Source organism: Manacus candei, unplaced genomic scaffold, assembly GCF_025592945.1.
Source record: "Manacus candei isolate 608988 ecotype Guabito, Panama unplaced genomic scaffold, ASM2559294v1 h1tg000047l, whole genome shotgun sequence".
NCBI lineage: Eukaryota > Metazoa > Chordata > Aves > Passeriformes > Pipridae > Manacus > Manacus candei.
Genome location: NW_026138095.1, coordinates 8,681,792 through 8,706,961, shown reverse-complemented (window position 1 = coordinate 8,706,961; position 25,170 = coordinate 8,681,792). Strand labels below are relative to the sequence as shown.

Sequence of the window (25,170 nt, the reverse complement as noted above, 5' to 3'; positions counted from 1 at the left end):
ATTAGATGTGAGCTGGAACCCAGTGTGAAAGGGACTCAGGGGCTACTCCCAAAGACTGAATTCAGAGATTAGTGGGTAAACTGAGCTCCACAAAGCCAGCCTGGCTCTGTCCCAGTCTCCCACGTGTCCTGCTTAGGAGTGTGCAAGCAAAGGAACTTCTGGATCTTTTGGATCACTTATAAAAGAGCAAACCAGCTACATGCCCATTCTTACAGTGGAGATGGGGTAAGGGTTGGATGGGGTAAGTTTATCTTGTGCAGACTCTAAATAGGCATCTAAGTGTTTCATTTTGCCCGATTGCATCCCAGGCACAGTTAGATTGGCAACAGGAGTTCCCTTTGATAACCTTTGAAAGGAACTTTAATTTGAACAGTGGGAAAAAAGCCCGAGTAGGGACAACACAAGCTCTTGGGATAAAGCAGCTGTGCAGGTGAGCATTCCTTGGTTCCTCAGGAGAACCGGAGCCGTCCCGTGGAGTCGCGTCAGTTCGGAGCCAGCTGCTAAACATCAAACTTGTTTGTTCTCAGAAGAGTTTAATAATGTGGAAGTGCAGAGGGCTCCATTCTGCTGTCTCATCCAGGGGGATGCCAATGTACCTCTGCTGTCACATCAGAGTCACTGCATTTCACCTTGGAGAGCCCCGAGACAGGTGGTGATGGTCAGAGCTTGGGCAGGATGGGGCACAGCAGGAAGCACTTGCATTTCTTAAACAATTCTCAAGGCAATGCACTGATGGAGTGGCTCTTTCTAAGGAAAGTGAATTTGTACATGACTGATACACGACTCTGTAACCTGCCTGAACAGTGAGTGATCAGAGCAGGCACAGAAAGCAATAGCAAATACTTGGTACAATGCTGAGAAACTGCCACAGGTGCTTGTAAACCTGCTGAGCATTTTGTCACTGAAGACTTTTTGAAGACTTTAGTACTTCCTCCTTCTTTGGTCTAAAATTAGAGCCCAGACTAGAAGGGGGAGCAGGGAGGAAATCAATACACTTTGATGGCAGTCACTAGAGCTGCGCTTTTTTAATTCAGGCAACTAAAAACTGGCTTCAGATGCTTTTGGCTTCCTCCTGCCTTTTATAAACTATGAGATACAGTGGAATTACATCTCCAGCTTCGCAGCACAAAGGATTAATGTATGTTTTAAACAGTACATAAAGCTGTCAGAGTGCAGCATAAGCTCACAACAGTTTGTGTGATGACCTGTGGGGGCTCTCAGGTACTGAGACAACAGCTAAACTTGTGTGGAGAGAGCTGAGAGGCAAACTCCATGTCACTGATTAAATATCTGTCTTTACAGGCCGGGTTTCCTTTTTCACCTCTGGGTCGGAGAACCTTCACCGTGTGGAGAAGGTTCTCTGGGGCACTCGCTTTGCCATCACCATCTCTTTCACCTGCAACCCGGAGCACGGCATCGGGGACCCAGTCCTGGGGTGACTCCTCTGGGGATGGAGCACGAGGGCAAGTGGAAGGAGAGAAGCCCTGCAAGAGGAGAGGAAAAAGGGAGATGACATCTCTTGTTTTACCCCCACATTCAATCAGAATTGCCCAGCTGTGTCAATGGATTATAATACACTTTGTTTTCATGTGACCTTTTCCGTAAGGACCATCTCAGATTTGATGCATTCTGAAAATGGTTTGTTCTGTCCCAAAGAGTTCTTGAGTGGGCTCTTCATTCTTTTTTTTTTTAGTACTATTTTTTAAAAAATTCTTCAGTTTAAAAGATACAAACCATCTTTTGGGCCATGCCTTGATATGTCTCCCCATGCTGCTGTTACCTGTTTAATTCTTTAGCCTTTTCAGTTACTCATGTGATGTAGAAAGTTTAACCTAAGTTAATTGAGCAAGGTGAGTGTTATTTTGAACACACTTCCTGTTGAGAGGAATGGATTCTCCTGAGCATGGGCATTAGTGGGCAGTACACCTGGGGTTTGGCTACTGGGACTTACTTGAACTTCTGTTTTAACTGAACTACTACTATTTTTTGCTACAAACAGGGACTAGTTAATACAAGGTCAGCAATACAATTCTCTGGCCAGAAAGCCCATTGCTTTTGGATTGCAAATGCTTTGTGCAGGGAATGTCACTGCACTAGATCCCTTTGATCAGAATGCAGCATTCCCAGCTCGCCTTGTTTCCTTTGGATCTCCCTGAAAAGGATCAGTCTCCTGGTTGGAACCTCTGTATTAGGGTTATTAAGAGCTGTTCATGGAGATGGCTTGACCATGTAACCCTGTGCATTGAATCAAAATTCAAAAGGAGAGCTGGGCAGAGGTAATCAATCCTCTGGATTCATCTAAGAATTCATCCTTACCCAGTGCCCAGGAAGGGCAGTGGGTTGGGAGGGGAACAGCTGAGAAAAAAGACATAGTTTTGTTGAGATTTGCCATAGGCTCATCCTGGCCTCCTTAGACTCAGTCCTGCAAAGCCTGACTTGCTGCCTGCAGGGCTGGATCTCAAAACCTCCTGAGCCTGTGGGCTCTGAGGGAAACTGGTGTCCACCTGCAGTTGAATTGTGTCCAAAGCAATGTTTTATCTGTTTCAGAAAGTCTCTCAGTAGCTATTTTTGGACTTCTCTTTTCAGTTTAGTGTGAAGACTTTTTTTCTGTTGACTAGGACCACTGGTATTCCCTGGATAATAAACTGCAGGGGCTTCAAAGAAGAGGAGTTGTGTGATTTGCAGTGCAGATAAAGGAACAAAGTGTAATCTTGCCAACTACCTTGGTTTCTTCCTGTAGTCAAAGATTTCTGTTGTGGGTCAGGGAATTGATAAATAAACTGTAGGAAAACCTAATTTTTTTTCTCAGTCAAATTCTGAAGCAAATGTTGATCTGTTATATTCCTAGGATGTATAATTTCTATGAAACACTGAAAATCTGGGAATGTGCTTTGATTTTTAATTTTTTTTAAAAAAAATTCTATTCATACAGTTTTGATTCCTTAATCTACCTTTTTATGGAAATAGTAAGTATTGGGGGGATTACCCTGCAGATCAGTATAAAGGGGAATGGTGACAGGACACCTGGCCTTGTGAGTGCTCTCACTGGGCACACCAGCAAGGTTAGGCCTCTGTCATTTGATTTCTTTGTTCTCAAACCTGAAAAAGGCTTCCTTGTCTGTGCTAACAAGGAAGGGTTGTTAAAAATGCTGGATGCAAAGAAACAATAAAGTCAATTGCGTTTCCTATTGAAATCCTTGCCTCAAAGCCTATTTATTCCAAGAAATTTGAATTACACCCAGGTTTTAAGTCTCTGTGAAGGCAGACCAAGATCACCAGCAACTGCTTTACTGGATTGAAACTTGATTGCTCACATTGCTTTGGGATTCAAATGTGCCTTTTCCAGAACAACACCCGACAGCAGTGGAATCTAAATATGAATGGAGCTGTGTGATTCACACTGGGATTCAACCCACGTTCCAAAATCCTTACTTCACTATAAGGTTATTGCAGCCCTGGCACTGGAATTGCTGTGCCACTTGGCCAGGTGTTTGCTGCTCACTCCTGGCTGTCATGCAGGCTTTGAGGGGCACTTTTGGAGCTGCCCTCTGTAAAATCCTGCTCTGCAAGGTCATCTCAGACCCTGGGGGAAGTCTCATCTCATCTCGGGGTTTCATCTTTGGCAGATCCTGGTATCTCCCACAGCTGGTGCATCTCTCCTGCTGGGACCTGAGTGACATTCAGAAACAAAGTCAAGCTGGTATTTGTCTTTGGGAGTCTTTAAGCTTCAGTAATCTGGTCAATATGATGAGCAAACCTGTCACCTGAATTTGCTGGATAATTGTCTGCTGCACCCGCTATGAGAATTTCTGTGGAAAAGAAGCACAGTAATTCCATATGCTGTATGTTTTAGTCCCACTGAGATTCTTCTGTCTGAAGCTTCAATATCTGGACTACAAAAAGCAATATCTAGATCTTGGAAGAATTTAAATGGCAAATGAGGAAGTAAAATGCAATCTAAAAGTTTCTGAATGCAGCCTGCAGCAGGAAACCAGTAATTGCAGAAAGGCTGATGTTCCTGGGGCAGAGTGGAAGTTGCAGAATTCACTGATCATTAGAAATCAGTTTGGCTTAATTTATTTTAGGCCCCTGAAATACCCTGAATACCTTTTTATTAAGGGTCTCTCTTCCTGGTTCTTGACAGATAATTCTGCATTTGAAATACCTGAATTTCCTTCTGTCCTCTCTGTGGTTCAGCTGCCCTTTGCTACTGGGAACTGCAGGACTCTGGTTCTTAGAACTCAGATTAGGCCCAGGACAGGATTTGTTCTGTTCAAGTGGCACAGATCTGATGCCAAGCTACTGCAGAGAAGTGCTCTTAATTAAACACATGGTGATGGCAGAATGTGGCTTGATGGTTCCCAGTTGTGTGAGGACCTTTTTCAAAGAGCCCTCGTGGTTAGAGAAAGGTCAGCACTTGTGCAGTGTGAACTGGGGCTGAGTCCTGATGGTAAAATTACAGTATTTGGGAATGTTGATTTGTACTTTAAAAGGAAATTATTTGTAAGGAAGGGGAAAGGCTGCTGGTGTGAAAAGTCTCAGGGTGAAATGGAAAATACAGCAGGAGAGCAAGCCAGATTTGAATCCCTACAACAGGACTGACTGAAGTCTCCTGAGGACTTCTGTGGAGTGGTGCTGCTTCTAAAACTAATTTCCATTCAAAGGTTTTGCAGAATATCAGGAACTTCTGAAAAATGAACAGGTATGTGACTGGATGATGTTTTCAGTGTAAACCTACCCTGCATTACTGTAGCATTCTAGGAACTTCCTGGCATTTCTCAGGTATAACATTTTCATTGTGCAGGCAGCTGTGGAATCACAGGTTTTAATTCCCCTGAAGGTTTGGAAAGGTACATTTACATTGAGATTTTCCTGAATATTGATTGTCCCCCTGGAATAAACTGTGCTCCATCTTAATGAATGTCAATCCAGAAATGTTTACAAGGGTAATCTATTTACAAAAAGATTTTAATTTGGATTTAGAGCAGAAATTTAGCTTCCTGTCTTACTTATTTTTAAGGTCAGCATCTCAGCCAGGTGCTTTCTGAGGCTGTAGCACATAATGATGTGCACATTAAAATAAATGTAGCTGAAATGGCATTGATGATGACTGTGCTGTCAAGGAAATCTGGTTTTGTTTCTTCAATTGCAATTCTCAGTACCCTTGAATGTCTCCTTTAATAGCTTTCCTTTCCCTGGTAAATGAAGATGACATTGTTTTTAATGTAATAGTTCCTCATGTTCCTCCCACATCCAGATATCCTTGCACAGTGTTTACAGGAGAATTGGTTCTCTCTGACATGCTCATGTGGAGCTTTGTGCAATACTTTTGTCCAAATTCTAGGAATTAACCCAGGAGATGCTGCTGGAGGTCAGAGCTCTCTGAGTGGGGAGGAATAAATACAACCAACCTCCCTCCTTCAAGGAAAAAAAAAAAAAAAAAAAGAAAAATATATCCCAACTCCTGTCTCTCCTTTTTGAGTCTCTGGTGTGGAAATCCAAGCAAAAACATTCCAAGAGCAGCAGAAGAGTTATTTCCTCTCTGAACCACAGATGGCTCTGGCACAGGGATGGTCTCAGCCTCATTCAGGAAGGCAGATCAGTCATCCTGGGAAACCCAGCTCAGACTCAGGCCTGGAGTGGTGGGGAATCCTCTGGTGAGTGCCTGTTGCTCCTTCTAAAACACCAGCAAGAGCTGTAACATCTCTTGCCTTATCTTGTTTTTTGTAAACATTCTTAGGAAGCTGAAAGCTAATTTTAGATCATGTTTGCTGAAACCTGCCAGTCATCTCTCTTTTACTGATCTTTAATTTATCCCCAAAGTATCTGGGTGGGCATTTTTTATCTTCCACATGAGTGTTGGTGACTTCAGGCTGGACTGTGCAAAGAAAATAACTATCCTTTTTCCAAAGTGCACATCTTTGTGTGCATCAGCTCCCCTCCAGTCCCTCATTTCATATCTCACTTCCCTCCAAACACAGCTCAACTTTTACGTGTAGCAAGAACTGAACAGGGTGTAACAGTCCATTCTTTATCCATTGCCTGCCTTGCTGGGACTGAAGAGGAGCTGGCTTTTTCCTCTGACCCTTTTAGCCCACGTGGGGCATTAATCTTTAAGAAGAATTCCTAACTCAATTTTTAAGATTTCTCATTATTCGGCATTCATTTTTTTCCAGCTACCCTCTTATTTTTCTTCCATTACAGGCACTGTCCATATTTGAACCACCACCCTTTATTTCAGAGATGATTCTTTCCATCCTGCCTGTTTTCCTGTAAAGCTGAAATAATGGCAAGGTAGGGGTCTGTTGTTGAGCACTCTTGTCTTTCATGATACCTCGTGGACAGTGAGCAAGGAATTCTGAAACAGAAGCTACAGAAAGCAGGTCAGAGCTTGGGACTAACAAGAAATGCCTTGCTTGAATAGTTCTTACTGTGGAATCAATAAAGCAGCTTGGAAGTACCATCCCCTTTGTTTTTGTAACCTTTAGGTGCATCTAAACAAAGGAAAACTATCCAAACAGCTGGGTTTAGTGCTGGATAATCCAGAGGCTGCCCAAGGGATCTGGGCTGGTGGAATCCATGAGTTGCCATGTCAGATTTATTGTTCATAATGAACTGCACTGAGACCTTCACCTGAGACTTGAAGCTGAAGCTCAGTGATGTGAAGCACAGCAAGAGCACGTGCCTGAAACCACAGCACCTCTTTTTGAAAGAAATATTCTATTTAATATTCTATTTATAGAGAGAAGCTGAGATTTGTGGAGCTCATGTTACTTATTTCTGGGAATTTCTTATAACAGGCCTTCAGTGTTAAAAAAAACCTCATTTTAGACATGGATACCCTTCCTATTCTTTTATTAACAACCAAAAAAAAGCACCAACTAGGTTCCTGAGGCTTGATTTTTCTGGACAGACACCTTGAAGACTTGTCTCTTTCTCTTTCCTCAGTTTATACAATTATTTTAAGCTGTTTATGTAGGTGCCTGGACACTTTGCTGCTGACTCCACAGAAAAAAATCCTACTGTTTTCCTTTGAGAGTGCTTTTCACTGCCAGGGGAAGGTCTCTGGGTGGATTCCTACCTTGGAGGTGACCTCCTCAGCATATTAACTTGCCAGCCAGACCATTAAATCTTGGGGGAATAAACAAAGGCAGGTCCTAATGGAGTCATCCTGCATGCCTTGGCTCTGGATGGTGGTTCCTTCCATTCCCTCTAGCAGACAAATGTGTTTATTTCTGATTTATATTAGTAAGGAGGAGACATGTTCTGGGAGTCCTCCCTGCATAATAGGGCTTTAATTGTGATTCACTGAATAACCTCATAAAAAGAAGGCCACATTTTACCAGGTGATTCAGAACTTAAAAGGCTGCTGTGAAGTAACAAACCTTGAGCCCGTTTATAGTCTTTGCACTTCTCAACACAAAAGCAGTGAGAGAAGGGATGATTTCGACTCCACTAGGGCCCATAAATGTGTGTTTTCTTATTGGTTTCTTTATTTTAAAGGAAAATAAGAAATTAATTTGGGAGTCATTCCTTTCCACAGGGACGAATATGATCAAAATAATCTATGTTTTACTGGTGTGGAAGCAGAAATACAACAGAAGTAAATCAAGCAGAGGGGGAAGTTAAATTTCAGACTGTGTTAGGCAGGGAGCAGCTGCAGGAGATTTCTCCCACACTGACAAGTCTGTGTCAATTTAAATTGACATTTTCTCCTCCTCCTCACTCTGCTGAATTGCTTCATTAGAAGATCAGACAAAGAGCTGCAAACTGAGAGTTTTGAGGCAGCAAAGGTCTTGCTGGTAAAACCTTCCATAAAACTTTCAACAGGACCTCTTCCTCAGTACCATTTACTTCAGCTACTTGTCCTGGCCATCAGGTGATATATGTATAGCATTTATTTTACTTTTTCTGAAACTAGGCAGAATTTAGACCTGTAAATAAGAAATAATCCAAGATGACATTAAAACTGAATTAATAAATATAAAGACACCTACAGAAAGTTTCTCTTCGGGGTGGAAAAAAAAGGTTTGAAAGATTTGGGTTTTTTGGAACTCTTAAAAAAGAACAGAGTTTTACTGATTTGTTAATCCTTTAGTTGGGGTGTAGGAAATATGCACCTGTTCTTCAGTACTCTCCACTGAGGTTCTACTCTGCTTTTCCATGATCAAACAGTATCTGGAAACCCAGTCCTGTCCCTGCTCATTTTCCCTTTCCAGTTACACATTTTGATGGAGATCTTGCTCCATTCAAGCACAAGCAGGCACCTCTCTGCCTCAGCAGCAGCACAGAATAAATGCCTGTGGATTTCTCAGGAAGGCTGCTCCCACCTCAGAGTGCCCAGCTGAAAGCACAGCTCGGGATGAAGAGATGAAGACTCACTCCTGTCACATTTATTAGTGCCTTGAAGTCTTCCATCATCTCAGCTGCTGCCTCTGAGCCTTTTCCCCTCAACAACTGGAACTTGAGACCTCTGGGCTTTGTTTTCTCTATGCTTTTAGCACCTCCAGATGGCTGTGAGGCAGTGAACTCCAGCATCCTGCAAAAATTATCACTTTCAATAGAAGTTAAACACCTTTTGACTCTGTTGCTAAATTTTCACATAGGCTTTGGAGAACTTGTGCTCCTAATCATTCTCCTTAGATTAAACACTTCAGCCATAAAGCATGCACGGAAGGGCAGCAATCAAAAGCCTCTCCATAGCTGAGTTGTACAGGGAGACATTTCTGAGATGCTCAGGGCTAAATTAATGATTCTGTCCTCTGGTCAGGCTTTGTGATTTGCAGGATCTGGGCGAGGCAGAAGGGAAGGTGTTTGATGGCCTGACCCTGGAGTGGGAGGTGTAATGGTTTTGTAATTGTGGGTGCACTTCCAAGGCAATAAAGTTACAAACAGGGCAAGGTCATTAGGAACAGCAACAGCCTCTTGTTAGACCATTTGACAGAATGGCAAAAGAACCAGAAATCTTTGAGCCTTAAAACCTTGTTTTTAATGAATGAAATGCAGTGAATAAGCCAGCGGGTCAATTAACTTTAAAACCATTGTTATTGTCTGCCTCTCCCCTGCCCATCAGCTGGACAGGGTTAATGACCTTGGTTTTATTTCCTTCCAGCTTGGATGGATGTGTAGGGGCTGGATGTGCAGCTGGAAGAAGACTCAGTCACTGCTTGCTCCAGACACCCACAGCTACTTCCCAAGTGCAGATGAGGGCTTGTTTGTACTGCAGAGGAGACAAAGGTGGGAATAGGACTAGGATACTCCAAATCTGTGAAATAAATATGATTTTAGTTTTCTAATACTGATGCCACGCTTGCTGAATGCATTCTGAGCAGTCCAGCTGCACCAGGCTGTGTCACTGAGGAGACGGGGATTTTCCAGTTGTGTTCAAGGCCCTGAAAGGGGAGGACAGCCTGTGTACATCTGAGCCAGCTTTAGTCATGGAGCGTGCCAGGGGTTCAGGTTTGCATCAGCCTGACAAATAAAATCTGTCTCTAAATTAACAGCCTTGAAATTGCAGAATTACCATTTTGTTGGGAAGAACGCAGGTGTGGAAAGAATGCTTGACTTAATGAGCTTATCTAATCTCAGTCTCCTCCAGAAGTACTAGCCTGACTGTAAATATTAAAGTTCTTTTTAGAGATAATAGCCAGGAATGCTTCCTAACCACATGAGGATTTACCATTCCTAAACAGCTAAAAAGCTGAAACTAATCTGAAGTATGAAAACTCCATAAAACTGAGTATTTTGCAACACTGGTCTATTGGAACTACTGTGCTGGGCACTTCAGCCAGCCCAGGCAGGGATTTCTGCAGGAGCCTCAGGTGCTGATTGCTACTCCTCTGTAACCCTGCAAAATAAGGTTCAGGTTGAACTGCAGACTTTTTCTAGTCTTTATCCTCCCTGGGGATATCTGAGGGCAAGGGAAGGCTCCTGCCAGGGCGGTGCCACCAGACCCCTCCGGTGCCCGGGGGTGCTCCCGGCTCAGCCGCACGGCTCCTCTCCAGAGACAGTTACTCTAAACACTGGAGGTGGTGTTTATCCTCGGGGCCAGGACTCCATCAATTTGTCCAGTTTATGTTGGGAAGAGACAGTAAAACTGATGCTTACAAGAATTCTGTCTGCACCCGCTCCAGCCAAGAAAACCCTCCCGTCCCTCGGCCCCATCCCCTCGGCCTGGGGACCACCCCAGGAGCAGGTTGGGGGTCTGGTGAGGGCTGGAGGGTTTGCTCTGGCTGTCAATACAAAAGCCAGTGACAGCTGGGATGGGGAGGACACATCTGGAGACTCCAGGAGGTGGTGGCAGCGGAAGAGACCCTATGGGGGGATTGGGAGATATTATTTGGGATTTTCTGTGGGACTCGGCAGGACATTGCAGGTGGTGGGAAGGGTGAGACCTCCTGCTGCTGTGGAGGTGCTGAGAAGGAGCAGATGCTAAATGTGGGTAACACTGAGTGCTGAACAAGGTCTGACATCCCAAATGATACTTGATAAGAATTGATATCACGTGGATAAACAGGATGGGGAAAGGTAAACTCACTGCTGGCTCAGGGACTTTGGCAGAGGGTGGGAACCCTTCACCAGCAGAGACTGGAATAGCTTTGTAGAGACATCTCACACAGTACTGAGAGTTGAGATCAGTCTGCAGCCCTTCTCCAGCCATTCTTTGCTGACAGGGCTCTGTAGTTGTTGACTTTTTGTCCCTTCTTGGGTAAGGAAAGGAGGCTGATGGGAATTCATGCTGCCCTGGTGTGCCACGGAAAGATGCTTTGACAGGGACACTTAGCAGGAAGAAAGGATCCTGACAGCATTGCTGTCATCCTCCTCCCAGCACAGTACCCCCAAAATCCAGCAGAGAACTTAGGGGAACAGAGGAGTCTGTGGCTGCCTCAGTGCCCAACATCCACAGAAACCTGGGAGATGCCCACTGGGAAGTCACTTGCCTGGTGCAAAGCAGCTGCTTTATTGATGTACTGTTTAATTGTTTTGCTAAAGCAGCTGTCTCTGCCTTATTAATTTAGAAGAAATGACTGATTGAAGAGAAAACACTAATTCTAACCCAGACTTCACCTTGATTCTTTTTCCTTTGGGGCAAAGAGAGAATATCCTGTAACACTTTTCTACTTGAAATCACAGGGTCTCTTGAGGACCTGCCTTATGCCTTGTCCTCTTGTTAAGAAAAAGGGATTTTTTTACAATCAACCAGATCCCACCAGGAGCTTCCTCATCTCCTCAGCATCCCAGACTCAGAACAGATGAGCTCTGTTAATTTAGAGCAGTTTGACAAAATATTCAGTTGAGGCCCCAGTGGAGTACTCGAGGAGTTACCATTCCACATCATTTGTCCTGCCTCTGTGAGAGCTACAACTCTTGACAGGTTTGGATTCCATTTCATTTCATTCAACAATTTTGTAACCATGGGTAACAGCACAACTGATGTGGCTCCGTGCTGCTGCAAGGAGGCTGTCGAGGTTGTCAGGTTTTAAAATCAACCTGCTCTGATGACTTTTCTCTTCTGCAGCATTGACCTTATGGAGTCTGCTCTGAAAAACTCGTTTAAAAATTATTTTCCTTTTTTTTTTTGCAGCATTTGAACTGAAAGCAAAATAGAAGTTGTTCATGGATACCTTTGCAAAACACTGGTATGTTGCCAGACATGCGAGATCTGGCTTGTTCTAGTATCTTCTCCCTAATAGAAAAAAATAAGTTTACTTTGTTCTGAAGTGTATTATGAAGGATGAGGTTCAGAACAGACTCTTCCTTCCTTCCTCTGACAGACAGGAGTGGAGGAGCAGTGACCTCTTGGAGTCTTTAAACCATTTGTCACTTGGGAGTGCAAAGGGGCTTTGCTTTTTCTTTTTTCTTCTTTCTGAACATCTGCCCTTGGCTTTCCTGCTGGGAGGAGGGTCCCCTTTTCATGAGCATGTGCCAGCTGGTTGCCACATCCCACTGACTGTACATGAGGACTCTAATGTATTAAAATAATCTAAGGCAAAGGATAAAAGCACTTAAGCAACAAGCCCAAAGCAAAAGAATTATTTTAAATCCACTAAGTCGTTGTTTTAAATAAAGTTGTGCTCGTCTTGAGTCAAATGCTACCTCCCCCTTAAGTCCTTCCCTCAAAACTCTCCCCAAAAGTCCTCAGTTACAAGCCTCCCTGAATTTGCATATGGATATTTGACATTCTTGGGACAATAGTAGAGACATGGCATTAAGCTGTAAACACTTATTTTTTTTTCTTGAGCACTGTCTTGAAGACTCCCCAGAGCCTCTGGAAATCAGTCCAAGCTCCAGAAAGCATCCCCTGGGTGCTAAACCTGCTCTCTAAGCTTTAAATTTTCCAAAACCTCAAACAGAAGAAACACGTGCACAGCAACTGTGTTAGACCAGCAGCAACAGAAAATTGTTGAGGGCTCTAAGGATTTTCTGCTCACACTTTCTGAGCTCTGTTACATGCTCAGGCTTTGCTGTTCGGTCAATTTTTTAAACTGGATAAGATTTTGGCCCCAAAAGTACCTGAGCACTTCCAGGTGAGCTGTTTCTAATTAAACATCCTGTTGGAGACTGATGGCAGCTTCAGAGGGATCTTAATGAACGTGAAGCCAAATGTGGAGGGGCAGAGCTGGCAGGGAACAAAGCCATGACACCACGAGGTGAGGAGCAGAGTGTTCCTGCTTCCCCTGGCAGTGCAGGTAGGCAAAGGTTTCCAAATGTGGGGAAGGTGAGCACTGTTCTGGAAGGCTAAATTTAGCAGCGATTAAACGAGCTCTTAATTAACCAAATATTCCTCCCGCTCGCCTTTCCAAATTATTCAATAACTGAACAATTATAATGAGCTCAGTACATAATTACCATCCATTCCAGGCATTGCCCTCACCAACTGCAGCCTTTGAACCCACCAGCTGTTAAGGTGGGAGTGAAGTGCATCAGGTGTGAGTCAAATAATTGAAAACTGAACAGGAAAACCCCCCACAGGTCCAAGGAAAACTCCCCCATGCTGAGCCTGTAACTGTGTCGTCCCTTCCAGACTGAAGATCCATCACAATCATCAGTGTGGGTCAGAGCTGCAGGACTACATTTTCATGGGTGCTCTGGCAAGGATGTCAAGGTTCCTGATGGTTGTTCTGCCTCGCAAAGCCTCACAGAGCCTCCCTGGGGGCTAATGGGCAAGTCTAGGTGGGGAAGCCACCACCTTACTCACTGACCAGAAAGGGGAAAGCAGAAGGCAAAGCCCAGACCCTCTGAGAACACAAGATATTTCCAGCTGCAGCGGGGTAGAAGTTGTTGGGATTGTGAATTCAGCCATTTATAGGTCTTGGTTTGACTGGTCTGTTAAACAAGAACGAGCTCAGGTGTATCGAAGCTTTTCGCCCATGATTTTTAAAACACATTTGAAGATGTTTCACAGACACTTCTTTTCACGGCTCATCAACTGCATCAGTTCAGCTGCCTGGAGGTGGGCAGGGAACCTGATCAGGACACGAAATAATTACTTTTGATTGGAAAAAAAACCCCCAAAAACCCCAGCACTATAAAGTAAAATGACTTAATCCTTTAAAACTAGAAGGCTGTGAAACGAGATGTACCAGCTTCACTGAGGGGACAGAGGAGTGGAAGGTGGAGTAAAGCTAAATCATATTCCTGGCTGTCACACAGAACTTGTCTAATGGAGTGGAAGGATTTGCTTATAGCAGTCCCACTTGCAGGAACGTGCCAGCTTTCTGATCAGGTTGTGGGAATCAGTAGAGGCTTCTGCCTTCTGTGTGGGCAACCTGAAACAGCTCTGAAATGCAGGAGGTAAGAAATTTCCCCAAAGCCTTGAAACTCTCCCAGGGTATCAGAGTGTGATGGGTGGTGGTTTTAGCTGTGGAGCAAAGGGAGGGTGGAGCAGAGTCCTGGGAGAGGCTGTGGATTGTTGCTGAGAAGGAAACGTAACACAAAGAAAGGGCTGAACATGCAGGGACAGGGAAAAAAAGACAAGATTAAAATAAGAATGGCAAAGACAGCAATATGCTAAAAACAAACACATATTTTTACTGCACAAATAACCTAAACAGTCATTTTTGATCCATGATCTTTCTGTTCAAGCTCTTTCCAACACAGGCAGGAGATTCCATCTTTAGTGAGTGATGGGAATGCACATTGCTCAGGCAGACTCTGGGATAAGGTCTGTAACTGTACCTAGACCCTCCACAGACTGAGTCTCAAACACATGCCTTGGAGCTCTCCTGAGATAAACATTTACCATTTACTGGAGAATGTGACAGGAGACAGAAATGTCCATTTAGATGTTGTTTTGATGATTTTTTTTTTTTTTTTTTGAGTTCTAAGCTAATGTGCTCCTGCCAGTGAGCTTTTCTGTTTCATTCTGTGCCCTGACACTGCCAGAGGGGCAGGGACACCCCACTCCTGCTGCCTCTGTAACTCCTCGCCCTGCAGGTGGGTTTAGTGCTTGCAGTGGAGTTTGGAGGCTCCTGGAGTGACTGGTTTTGCCTGTGAGCACAGTAAATAGGGCAAGAAGGGAGGAGCACCTGCAAGGAAGCCGGGCTGGGGCTTGGCTGCACCTGGAATGGGCACGTGGCTGTCACCAAGGCTGGTTCAGCACCGACATCCTCATAGGAGGTGAGATTTTAGGAAACCCTAAATCTTGGGCAGCTAAAAGTGCCTGGGCACATGTTTTCCCCCAGAACCCCTCGGGTGCCCATCTCTCCTCCCCCTCCTACTTCCACACCAGGTGTAAACCCTTATTACCAGGGTCAGCGTGGAGCTGATGTAGCATTGCCTTCCTCAGGCTGCTCTCAGCCTAAAGCCATTTCTCTGTGCTCTCATTAATGAGTAATTCAGTGTGACACGTTAATTATTTCACCATTTTGCAGGTAGCTGTTGATTCCTTTCTCCCCATGCCTGAGGCCCCTCTTGTCCTGCTCCCATGGGCCCCTCTGGGACTGTGAACACAAGAACCAGAACTGGGGGGACACAAACAATTTCCCCACACCACAGAGTTATAGATTTAAAGTTTTTTTTTCTTGCCTTTCATTGGGCTGAACCCAAAACTTCTTACTTTTTTTTCCTGAATAACAGACATAGATAGTGAATACCCAGAGCACACAATGCCCAGGAGAGAAAATACTCATTTATATGGATGGAGATAAAAGCCCAAGTGATGCTCCAGCCCTGTCCCCATCCCTTCACTGTGGTTCCCCCACCATTTAAACCAGATCTACAAGGAGCTTTTCTTCTGCCACTGGGCACTGCAGGCTGTGGGGCTTCACTTTCTCATCCAGCTTAAGAGAAGTTGCTTGCAAAGACTGAGGCAGAGCTTTGAAGTCTGAGAGATGTTTGCCACAATAAACTCGCCTTTGTATTAAAACAAACAAACACATCGAAGCAGCCAAGCAAAGTTACTCGGTGTTTATTTCCTCTGCTTCTGTTGTTGGGAATTGATTGTGCTGTGCCTCAGGCAGGCGGAGGTTCCTCGACAGATTTAATCATTCTAAAAAGATGCCAACAACAAAATGACAGGGAAGTTCTGTTGTGTTTAGCAGTTGGTAATGAGTGTTGGGATAATTCTTTCTGTTCAGCCTCCTCTGCATGGATAACCTGCTGTTAGAGCAGCCTGAGGCACAGGCTCTGCCTTTTATCTCCCCTGACCCCAGTGCTCCCAGCCTGTAATGTGGGGAGGAAGAGGCTCCCAGGAGGTAAAGAAGAAAGATTTTGCTTCCCTACTGTATCTGCTGCTATTGTTTCTCACCCGAGGAAGGTTTTAGAGGGGGTACCGATGCACTGAAATGATGATGCTTTTATCAGGAGGCTGATTTCAGCTGCCATGGCTGGGGGTGAACCATCATCTTCACTGACCAGCTCCATAAATCAAATCCAGAGAAGTTCTGGGGCACAGACATTTCCTCTGTCCAACCATGAATAGCTAACCTGAACCCTGAGTTATCCCTGCAAGGAGACATTTTCCCTTCCATCCACAGCATCTCTCATCCAAGGATTTCAAAACCTGTCACACAAATCAGTGACCTCCTAAAACACCCATATACAGACAGTGGAAATAATGTCACTGTTTTCTAGGCACTCAGTGAACAGCAGCACAAGAAGTGCCTTCCCTGAGGTCATTTTCTAGGAGAATCCAGGACTTCTGAGCTCCCCCCATTTCAGTCAATCTTCTCTTCAGCTCCAGCAGGAGCACTGCCTCAACAGGCATCTCCAGCACCAACCCCCTGGTAAATCTCTCCTGGATTTTATTCACTGTCCTGCTCTAAGCCTTGCCTGAGTTATCAGCAGTGTCAGTGCTTTCAGGATGAGTGGCCTCACCAGCAGGTGATGTGAAGGGAGATAAACTGATCCCTTGAGTGGGATCAGGTAACCACAGTGACCACAGGGCAGGTGGGGGCTGCAGACTCCCTGTGTGTTCCTGCTACCAGTCCTTACTCTGGACACTGCCCAGGGGCAGAAAGCTGTTTTCAAAATGTGCTGGCCTGAGGTAACCAGGGCTCCAGCTGATTTTATAATAAAGCCATTTCCATAAGATATTCCCTTCTGTGGTGTTAAATGAAAGGAAAAACCACAAAATCTGTTACAAAGAAAAAGCAGAAACTCAGTTTAAAGCTGGGGGTTACTGGGATTTTGAGGAGTGTCATGCTGGGAGCTGGCTGCCAGCCCATGCTCTCCAAAGGGAGGGTGCTGTGGGAGCTTGGCACAGGGATGGGGCTGCCTGGGCACAGCTTGTCTGGTGGGACCTGCATCTCTCTGGAGGTTTAGGTGTCCTCTCCATGAGTGTCTTCAGGGCTGCTGCTGCCTTTCCTCGTTCAGCATTTGTACATTACAGTTAGTTTACCTTCCCCACTCTTTCAGATATTTGGAAGATGGGTTCAGTGTACCCCCAGAAGTAATTGTGGTGCCTTTTTCCAGGAGGCTCCATGCAAGAACCAGCCCTGTGCTTCTCAAATGCCAGGCTGATTTTTAAGAAAACAACAGGCATGAAGGGGTTGTGAATTTGCTGTGAATGTGATGGACATCCCTGGTTTGCAGGAGCACACAGCTGAAGGGGTGACTGTCTCTAACAGGCTGTGTTTATGGACACACCACATTTAGCTTCAGGAATCTCCCTTGCTTTGTTTGGATGAAATCATGTTTGGTTCTAGTTAAGGATTCAGGAGCTGAATTCAAGATCCTAACAGGAATGCACAAGGAAAGACTAACAGAGACTGGCCAAAACAAGCTGGGACAAACTTGGCACATTTTACTTCTCCAGCACTAGCCCCACTTTGGTTTTAGAACTGTTTCCTCTGCCAAGCACAGCTGATATCACTGGTGCTTTGATTTTGCACGAACTTATTTACTACTTGTATTTTGATGGAGGGGTTTGGGTGGGATCTTCCACAGTATTGAAGTTCAGCCTTCCCTAATAAATTCAACGAATGCTTCTTAACTCTGCACCTCATTTCTCACTGTAGAGGCATTCCTGGTGCTTACCAAAGTGTTCCATTTAAATTAAAATTTAAATTATAAATGGAGAGAACCAGAAAAGTAGAGCCCAAATGCCAGAAGACTTCTACAGGATTCATTTCTCCCTTTCCTCTCTTAATTGTCCCTTTCTTGGGTGGGGAACTAAAGGAAAATGTTACAGTTTTGCTATGGTATATTCCATTGGGAACTTTTTCTTTGGGGACAAGATGGCTCTAGCTGGGACCACAGATCACAAAACCCAGTTTTAACCATTTGAAACCTTCTAAAATGAAATTAATCTCCCCCAAAGGTGATATATGCCAACCAGAAACTCAGTGTGAGCAGAAAGCTGCATTCCTGAGCAGAAATATTTATGATTTAAAAAACCCCTTTTGAAATATGACCCGTTTGGGATTTAAATATACCAATATCTAATATAATATTAATGTACTAATAACTTTTTTCCAGTGTTGGGTGTCTGACAGAAACTTGTTGCATCCCAGAGGTTTTGGCTGAGTGAGTGGCAGCGATTTTGCTCCGTCTGCTTTCACAAAGCTCAGTCTGAGCCATCCAACCCCACCCAACACTTTGCCACCAACTGACACATCCTTTCTCTCTGCTGAGCTTTAGACACATTCCCAAACAAGGGCAAAAAACTTGTATAATGATAATAACAATAACTTTAAAGGGTACTTATATCCTGTGGAGCTGTGGCTACTATTTTGAAGACAAAGCAATATATTTCTTCTAAGCCACAGCAATTAACTCTGAGTCTCTCTATTCCACAGAAAATCTTGAAACTAGCAGCAAACCCCAATATTATAAGGCAAAAAGCCCCAGCTGGGCTAAACTGTAGTTAATCACCAGCTCTGGGTGTCTGTGTGGGTGCTGGCTGGGAGGATGCTGTGCAAAATGACAGGAATCAAGTTAGTCTGGGTTTGGCATAGGAAGAAACGTGGGAGAGGGAAGTTAGTGCTTGGAAGTAGCTTTTCTCTTCTCAACACTCTTTTCCCCTCCAGGAGTTGCGGCAACATTCCACTTTAAAGCTATTAAATGCTCTTATGTAGTCAGGTTGTGTCCTGATTCTGTGCAACTGTTGTGTTTTAAAGCCTGAACTAAAAAGCAAATTGTCCTCCCGACACCTGGGGATGGGAGATCGCTGCTGCCACCAGAGGGACTCCGGAATGCGACGAGAAAGCCGGGAGTCCTCTCCTCAGACAAACTTCCCAGCAAAGCTGCCTGACTTTCTGGGGCTGCCCTGAGGGTTTCTCGGGTTCTGCATTATCTGTTCCCACGGTTTGAGGGCTGGGCTCTGATGTGAGGTTTCTGCACTTTCTCCTCTCATCACACCGGTGATTATGAATAGTTTATAATACATTATTCACTCAGTCATCCTGCTCATTCTCCTTGGTTAATGCAATGGCAGCAAGTTGTGCATCTTGCTGGTAGCCGAAGGTACAAAATGCTCATGAAGTGCCCTTTCTTTCACTGGTTTCCCTGGTATTTAGTCACACACTCAACACCAAAATTGCCTGCTAAAACAGGAGTGTGAAAAAGTTAATTATTTGCTCAGATTTATGATTGAGCATGCTTTTGAGCATTGATTGCCAATTTGGTTTTAAAAAGTGAGGAGAAAGATGATAAGAAAATGTGTGACTGAAGGTAAAGGCTGCAACAATTCCATAAGGTTCAGATGGATTCTCACTTGTCCCACAAAGGACTTTTGGCTTTTCAAGTGAAAGTGGAAAAATTGCCATTGCAGCAGCAGATACCACCTGAGATCAAAGAAAGAGAGAACACTCAAGATGAAACTGCTTTTCTTTCACAGTTTAGGTGGGCTTCCTTTTTTTGTTATAAATCCCTAAATCCTAAAGGGTGTTGGAAAATATTTTCTAGTGATTAAACTATTTTCTTTCCTGCAAAGCATGTAGGGAGTTTTGCAGTGACAGCCTCTGTCCCATCAGGAAATAGGCTGTTGCCTTTGCTAAAACTCCCATCTCCCATGTTGCTGAAGAAGCAGCTGTGTCACTGAACCTGCAGCAACCTTACATTTGTAATAAAAACCCCCAAAGCATTAAGAACCACAGGATTACAATGATTTGGGTATGACAAATGATCCCAGGTTACACAGAGGTTGATTTCCTGGAATGTAGAATAGCCAAAGTCAAATTGTTTTCAAGGAACTCTCCATGTGTTGTGCAGTTACAGCCCAACTGACCCTGTAACTCAGTCCTGGCCTGAGATGATTCAGATTTACCTGAAGTGGGACAAAAATACAAAGAATTTGCCAAGTCTCACCATCCAGATTCTGGTTATGTGTTTATCTCAATTTCTATACACTTCTGTGACCTCTGTGGTTGTGGACAGAAGATGTTTCTAATCTCATGATTTTGGGAATCCTGACTCATCCTTTTCAGTGCTGAGGACAGGTAACTCCTCTCCCTCATGTGGGAAATTGCCTGAGCTGCCTTACAGCAGGTTTGCAGGGCCTGCACACAGGGAAATGTGCTTAGGAATGCTGAGATCCCAAAGCTAAACCAACACCCTCCCCACAATTCTCTGGGTACAGGTAAAACACAGCAGGTAAAACTACCCCTGTAGCTTTGTGTCAGCCCCAGACAGGACTCTGTGCTCCAGACAGGCAGCAGCAATCCCTTTCCAAAGCGAGCTACCAGATTAATTTGGTTTTGTTCTTAAAGGAAGATACATGAAGACTGTCTCCTCATTCCCAAAACATGAGCACACCAAGAACAGACAAGAATTGCCCAGTTACAGAGAGGAACTCAGTTAGAACATCTGCTCTTGCAGGATATTTATGAAGTGGATCAAACCTACTGACTTCTGGCAGTTTCACTGGTCTGATGGGACAATAAGAGGGATGTTGTTTATGTAATTCATCTTTTAAATTGAGCTCTGATCCCCAGGAGTACAAGAGGCTCCTGAGGAGTCGTGTTTGTGAAGGTCTGAACTGTGCCTGCTCCCTGTGCTGCTGCAGAGTCATCATTCATCACACACAGCAGCATCCTGGGGCTGCTGGCCAGTTCTGTGTGTTAAACAGGCTCCCCTCAGCCCCAGTGACGTGCTCTGTGGGCATCATCCAGTGGACTGGTTCTCTGGACAGAGTAACCTTGGAAGGGTTTATCAGAGCCTGATGGGAGAGAGGAGCAGGGCTGGGATGGGGCCAGGATGAAACACACTGGCTGAAAAACACGGTGAGAGACAAATATCATGGACTCACAGCCTGGTCTGGGTTGGAAGGAACCTCAAAGCTCATCTTGTTCCACCCCCTGCCATGGGCAGGGACACCTTCCACTAGCCCAGGTTGCTCCAAGCCCCGTCCAGCCTGGCCTTGGACACTTCCAGGGATGGGGCAGCCACAGCTTCTCTGGGCAACCTGTGCCAGGGCCTCTCCACCCTCACCAGGAAGAATTTAATCCCAATATCCAATCTAACTGTGCCTTCTTTCAGTTAAAGCCATCCCCACTTGTCCAGTCACTCCAAGCCCTTGTCCACAGTCCCTCTCCAGCTCTCCTGGAGCCCCTTTAGGCACTGGAAGGGGCTCTCAGGTCTCCTTGGAGTCTTTTCCTCTCCAGGCTGAACACCCCCAGCTCTCCCAGCCTGGATCCAGAGCAGAGGGGCTCCAGCCCTTGGAGCACCTCTGTGGCCTCCTCTGGACCTGCTCCAGTGGCTCCACATCCTTCTGCTGTTGGGGACTCCAGAACTGGAGGCAGCTCTTCAGGTGGGGTCTCACCAGAGCAGAATGGAGGGGGAAAACCACCTTCTCTGACCTGCTGGGCACACTTTTTTTGAAATATCCAGTATTTTGCCTTTCATGCTCCTCCATGAACCCTTTGATGTTTGATGCTCTAACCACGTGGCACAGAAGGCACATCCACGACACACTGTTCACAGCACTGAGCAGAGTAACAGAATCCTTTCTGGGGGCTGAGGAGGTGTCTTGGGACGTGTCCCCCAAATCAACCCCTTCTGTTTGCTTATGCCCACATGAGGTTACAACTGCAGACCTCATCTGATCTGCATTTTTATCTCTTCTTTTCTATGCAGAATTCCTTTTCAGCTTCTCCTTGTTAATAATGTTTTCAGGCTGGATGGGTTTTTAACTTTTTTTTTTTTTTAAAGCAGAAAGCACATTCCTTTAAAACTTTCTGATACCTATCCAGCTCTTCCATCATCTGCTTCCCCTGACATACCTGTTAAGAGAGATACCCTGTGCCTTGCAACTATTCTGTACATGGTAATTCCCCATCCTTTATCAGCCTCCTAATGCTGTGAGTGGCCTCCCAAGGATCTTCTCCTCGGGCCAAGCAAGAGACATCAAGGGACATCAGCTCTGTGTCAAGAATCCAAATGGCACGTGCAACACCTGGAAGGGATGCAGCCATGCTTGGCTCTGCCAGGACATCTCCCTGGGAGCAGGACAGCCCAACACACCCCACAGAAGATGCATGTACTCCAGCCTTCCCACACCACCTCCTGAGCTCAGCCTTATCTTTGTTATTCTTATATGGGAGTGACTTCCAGCCTTGGAAATGGGAACCGAAGGAAAAGTAACAGTGACTTTAGAATGAATAATTTAAAAAGTCACTATTTTCTGAAAAATTCCCAGCATGAACTGTGTGCTAGTCCCCCTGTTTTATAAGGAATGGGCACTGTTAGGTCTATTTAAGCTGCCCAGCTTGGTAGTCAGTGCAATACTGGAACACGACAAAGTGGCCCCCAGTGTTTCAAAGACAGTCCTGGGGCTAAAAGTAGTATGAGCAGGTGAGTTACTTATTCCCCTGTCCCCAAAAAGCATCCCAACAACTGCACCCCTAAGAAGAATGCCTGGTGCCAGGCACAGGAATGTGCTTCCTCACTCTGCATCCCACCTTGCCCCGCAGGGTCCATTTTTCTGTTGGTTGGGTGCATAAAACCCAGCGTGTCCCTGTGCCGTGTTCTCTGCTCCCAGTCCCTGCTGTGCTGTTGGTGCTTTGTGTCTCTGCTTTGGCACAAACACACCCCAAAGTTTGGTGTGGGACACGAGAGGATCATCCAAGGACACGGGATTGCAGTGGCCCTGCAGGGCTGGAGTGGGACTCTGCTCAGGCAGATGGGGGCTGGAGTGTGTAATAAAAAAGTGGGAATGACAGTTCCTTACACTGCTGCTGCTTCACAAGTCCCCGGGCATCACTGGCTGCTGACAATAGTTTATGCAACTCATATCATGCTTTACTTATCCCCAGAGTCTGTCCCAGCACAAGGAAGAGGAATATTGAACCAAACTTCATCCCCACAGCTGGGAACAGCAGCTTCTGCCCTGACAAATACAACCCCCTGAGCCGGGTGAAGGGACCAGGCGAGGGGAAGCCTGATGATGGTCCATCTATAATCAGCATTTATTTTATAAACTGACATTTTACAATTGTTTAAATGCTTACAGGCATCTGTGGTGAAGGTTTACTGTGAGATGCCAAGTAGGGAGAAAATGAGTAGAATACATTGAGGCAAAATGCTTTTTATCAAATGTCATGAAAAAAAATTGTCTCTTTTATGATGAGTTTCCTGATAAAGGATTCAGTCATTTTTATTTTAGCCTCAGGTCTTTGAGTGATAGGATTAGAAGACATTTTTTCTTTCTTTCCAAGGTAAACGTTCAGGTTTTTCAAGCCCTGCTGACTTTTAAGAAAGGGACCAACTTAAAAAAAAAAAAAATCAGTGGCAAATTCAAATCACCTTAGGTGGAAACCTTTAAAAATTACAAGGGGTTTTTTTAGGTAATCCTGTGGCTTCTGACAGCTTACCTTGTGGTTTTTGAATGCTTGGAGTTGGAAGTGCTGCTGCAATGAATTTTAAAATAGAGACTTTAAGCTTGATGAAACTGTAGTGCACCGTAATGCAACAGAAAATAGGAAAGGGGGCTTAAAGGTCTCTTTTTACACTCCAGAAATAGACAGTGGTAACACACAAGGCAAACCCAAGGCTTGCAGCTAAATTGAAGCAATACTGGGCCAATTTCAGACTTCTGCAGCTCTGACCCAGCTGTAGCCTGAAGACAGCACTGAGAAACCACACAGGAGAAATGGTGTGTGGAGCTGGATCCAGGCAGAACTCAGCAAAGCGTGGAAAGAGTTTGTGTCAGAACTGAACAAAGTATCCACCTCACCTTCTGCACCCAAAACCCTGCAGGGTTTGTCCCAAACGGCTGCTGGCTCCCAGCAGGACCCCTCCAACAGCCCTAAGCCAGATGGGAATTCAGGCTCATCTCATAGTACTTGGGTTCAGGCAACTTCTTGCCCCTCACTAGAGAGAGAGCGAGCCAGAAACAAGTTTTGAGGCCCCTTCAGGGCTAAGGTGTCCCGAAGCCCTACCTTGGCCAGACGCTCTGCTGGTCCCGGTGTGTCCGGAGCACCTCCTCCTCCTCACTTGTCCTTCAGCGTGGCCATGCCCAGGGCCTCCGAGCTGTAGTCGTACTGGTTGCTGGAGGACATGGACCGTCCCCAGGAGCACTGCAGGTTGGAGCCCCGCTTGCGGAAGGACGACGTGAACCTGTAGAAGTTGCGGTGCCGGTTGCGCAGGTACTCCCGGTAGTTTTTGGTGAGCAGGGTGTAGAGGAAGGGGTTGATGCAGCTGTTGCTGTAGGTCAGGCAGGTCACCAGGTAGTTAATGCACTTCTGGGTTTGGGTGGTGAGCTGCAGGGAGCTGCTGTAGAGCCGCACCAGCTGCCAGATCCAAAAGGGCAGGAAGCAGGCCCAGAAGACCAGCACGATGCTGAAAATCATGATGAGGACCTTCTGCCGGGGGGACCTCTTGCTCTTCTCCTTGTGGGGGGGGTTTCTCTGGGACTCCAGGTAGGTCCTGGCCAGGCGTGTGTAGAGGAAGCCGATGATGATGCCCGGGGCCATGATGCTGGTGCTGAAGAGCACCGTCAGGTAGGTCCTGTAGGCATCCACGCTCCAGGTGGGCGCACACATCCTCTTCACCTTGCCCTCCGCCTTGCCCCCCTCGGTCAGGGTGACCATCAGCATCATGGGCAGAGTGAGCAGCAGCGACACCGACCAGACCGCCCCCGCCGTGACCTTCCGATAGCCGCGCGACCGCTTCAGGGTGTCCAGGGGCCGGGTCACGGCCAGGTAGCGCTCGGTGCACATGAGGGTGAGGGTGAAGATGCTGGCGTGCATGGTGAGCAGGTCCAGGCTGAGCAGGATGCGGCACCCCAGGTCCCCGAAGTACCAGTCCTGCGCCAGGTAGGTGCAGACGATGAAGGGGATGGTGGAGAGGTAGAGCAGGTCGGCCAGGGCCAGGCTGACGATGGAGCTGTACATGGGGGCGGCGCAGCGCGCCGAGTGGCACATCACCACCAGCGTGTAGACATTGCCGGCCACCCCGGCCACGTACATCACCGACAGCACCGTCCCGAAGGCCGAGGGGATGAGCAGCGGGCCGCCCGCGGGCGCAGCCCCGCCGCCCGCCGAGGCGTTGCCCGCCCCCGCCGCCGCCGTCCCGTTGGGCTCCATGGGCGGCGGCGGCGGCCCCGGCACAGCCGCTCCGGCCCCGCCGCTCCGGCCCCGCCGGCGGCCGCTCCGCCCCGCGGGAGGCAGGGCCGTGCCCCGGGGAAGGGCCGCCCCCGCGCCCCGGGGCTGCCCCGCACCGGCGGCGGGACCCCCGCACCCCGTGGGGCGCGGAGCGGGCGGGCAGGTGCCCTCCGGGCCCGGGGCAGGT

General features: G+C 46.3%; 3 protein-coding genes across 3 annotated transcripts in view; 2 read left to right on the top strand and 1 right to left on the bottom strand.

Moving 5' to 3' along the window:
* Positions 1-3,194, top strand: part of OGFOD3 (2-oxoglutarate and iron dependent oxygenase domain containing 3) — a 35,194-nt gene extending 32,000 nt beyond the window's left edge. Inside the window, exon 9 of the mRNA XM_051797552.1 lies at positions 1,303-3,194. Coding sequence (XP_051653512.1) covers positions 1,303-1,439 — 137 coding nt within the window. The 3' untranslated portion in view covers positions 1,440-3,194. The remainder of the gene's footprint in view (positions 1-1,302) is intronic.
* On the bottom strand, positions 1,363-24,970 carry LOC127475580 (urotensin-2 receptor-like). Its single transcript, XM_051797542.1, has 2 exons — positions 23,820-24,970; positions 1,363-1,484 (listed from the first exon to the last, which is right to left on the bottom strand). The coding sequence occupies exon 1, from the start codon at positions 24,963-24,965 to the stop codon at positions 23,871-23,873; it is 1,095 nt and encodes a 364-aa protein (XP_051653502.1). The 5' UTR covers positions 24,966-24,970; the 3' UTR covers positions 1,363-1,484; positions 23,820-23,870.
* LOC127475593 (uncharacterized) overlaps positions 23,970-25,170 on the top strand; it is a 148,028-nt gene continuing 146,827 nt past the window's right edge. The window contains exon 1 of the mRNA XM_051797563.1: positions 23,970-24,026. The gene's annotated coding sequence lies outside the window, so the exon portion shown is untranslated. The remainder of the gene's footprint in view (positions 24,027-25,170) is intronic.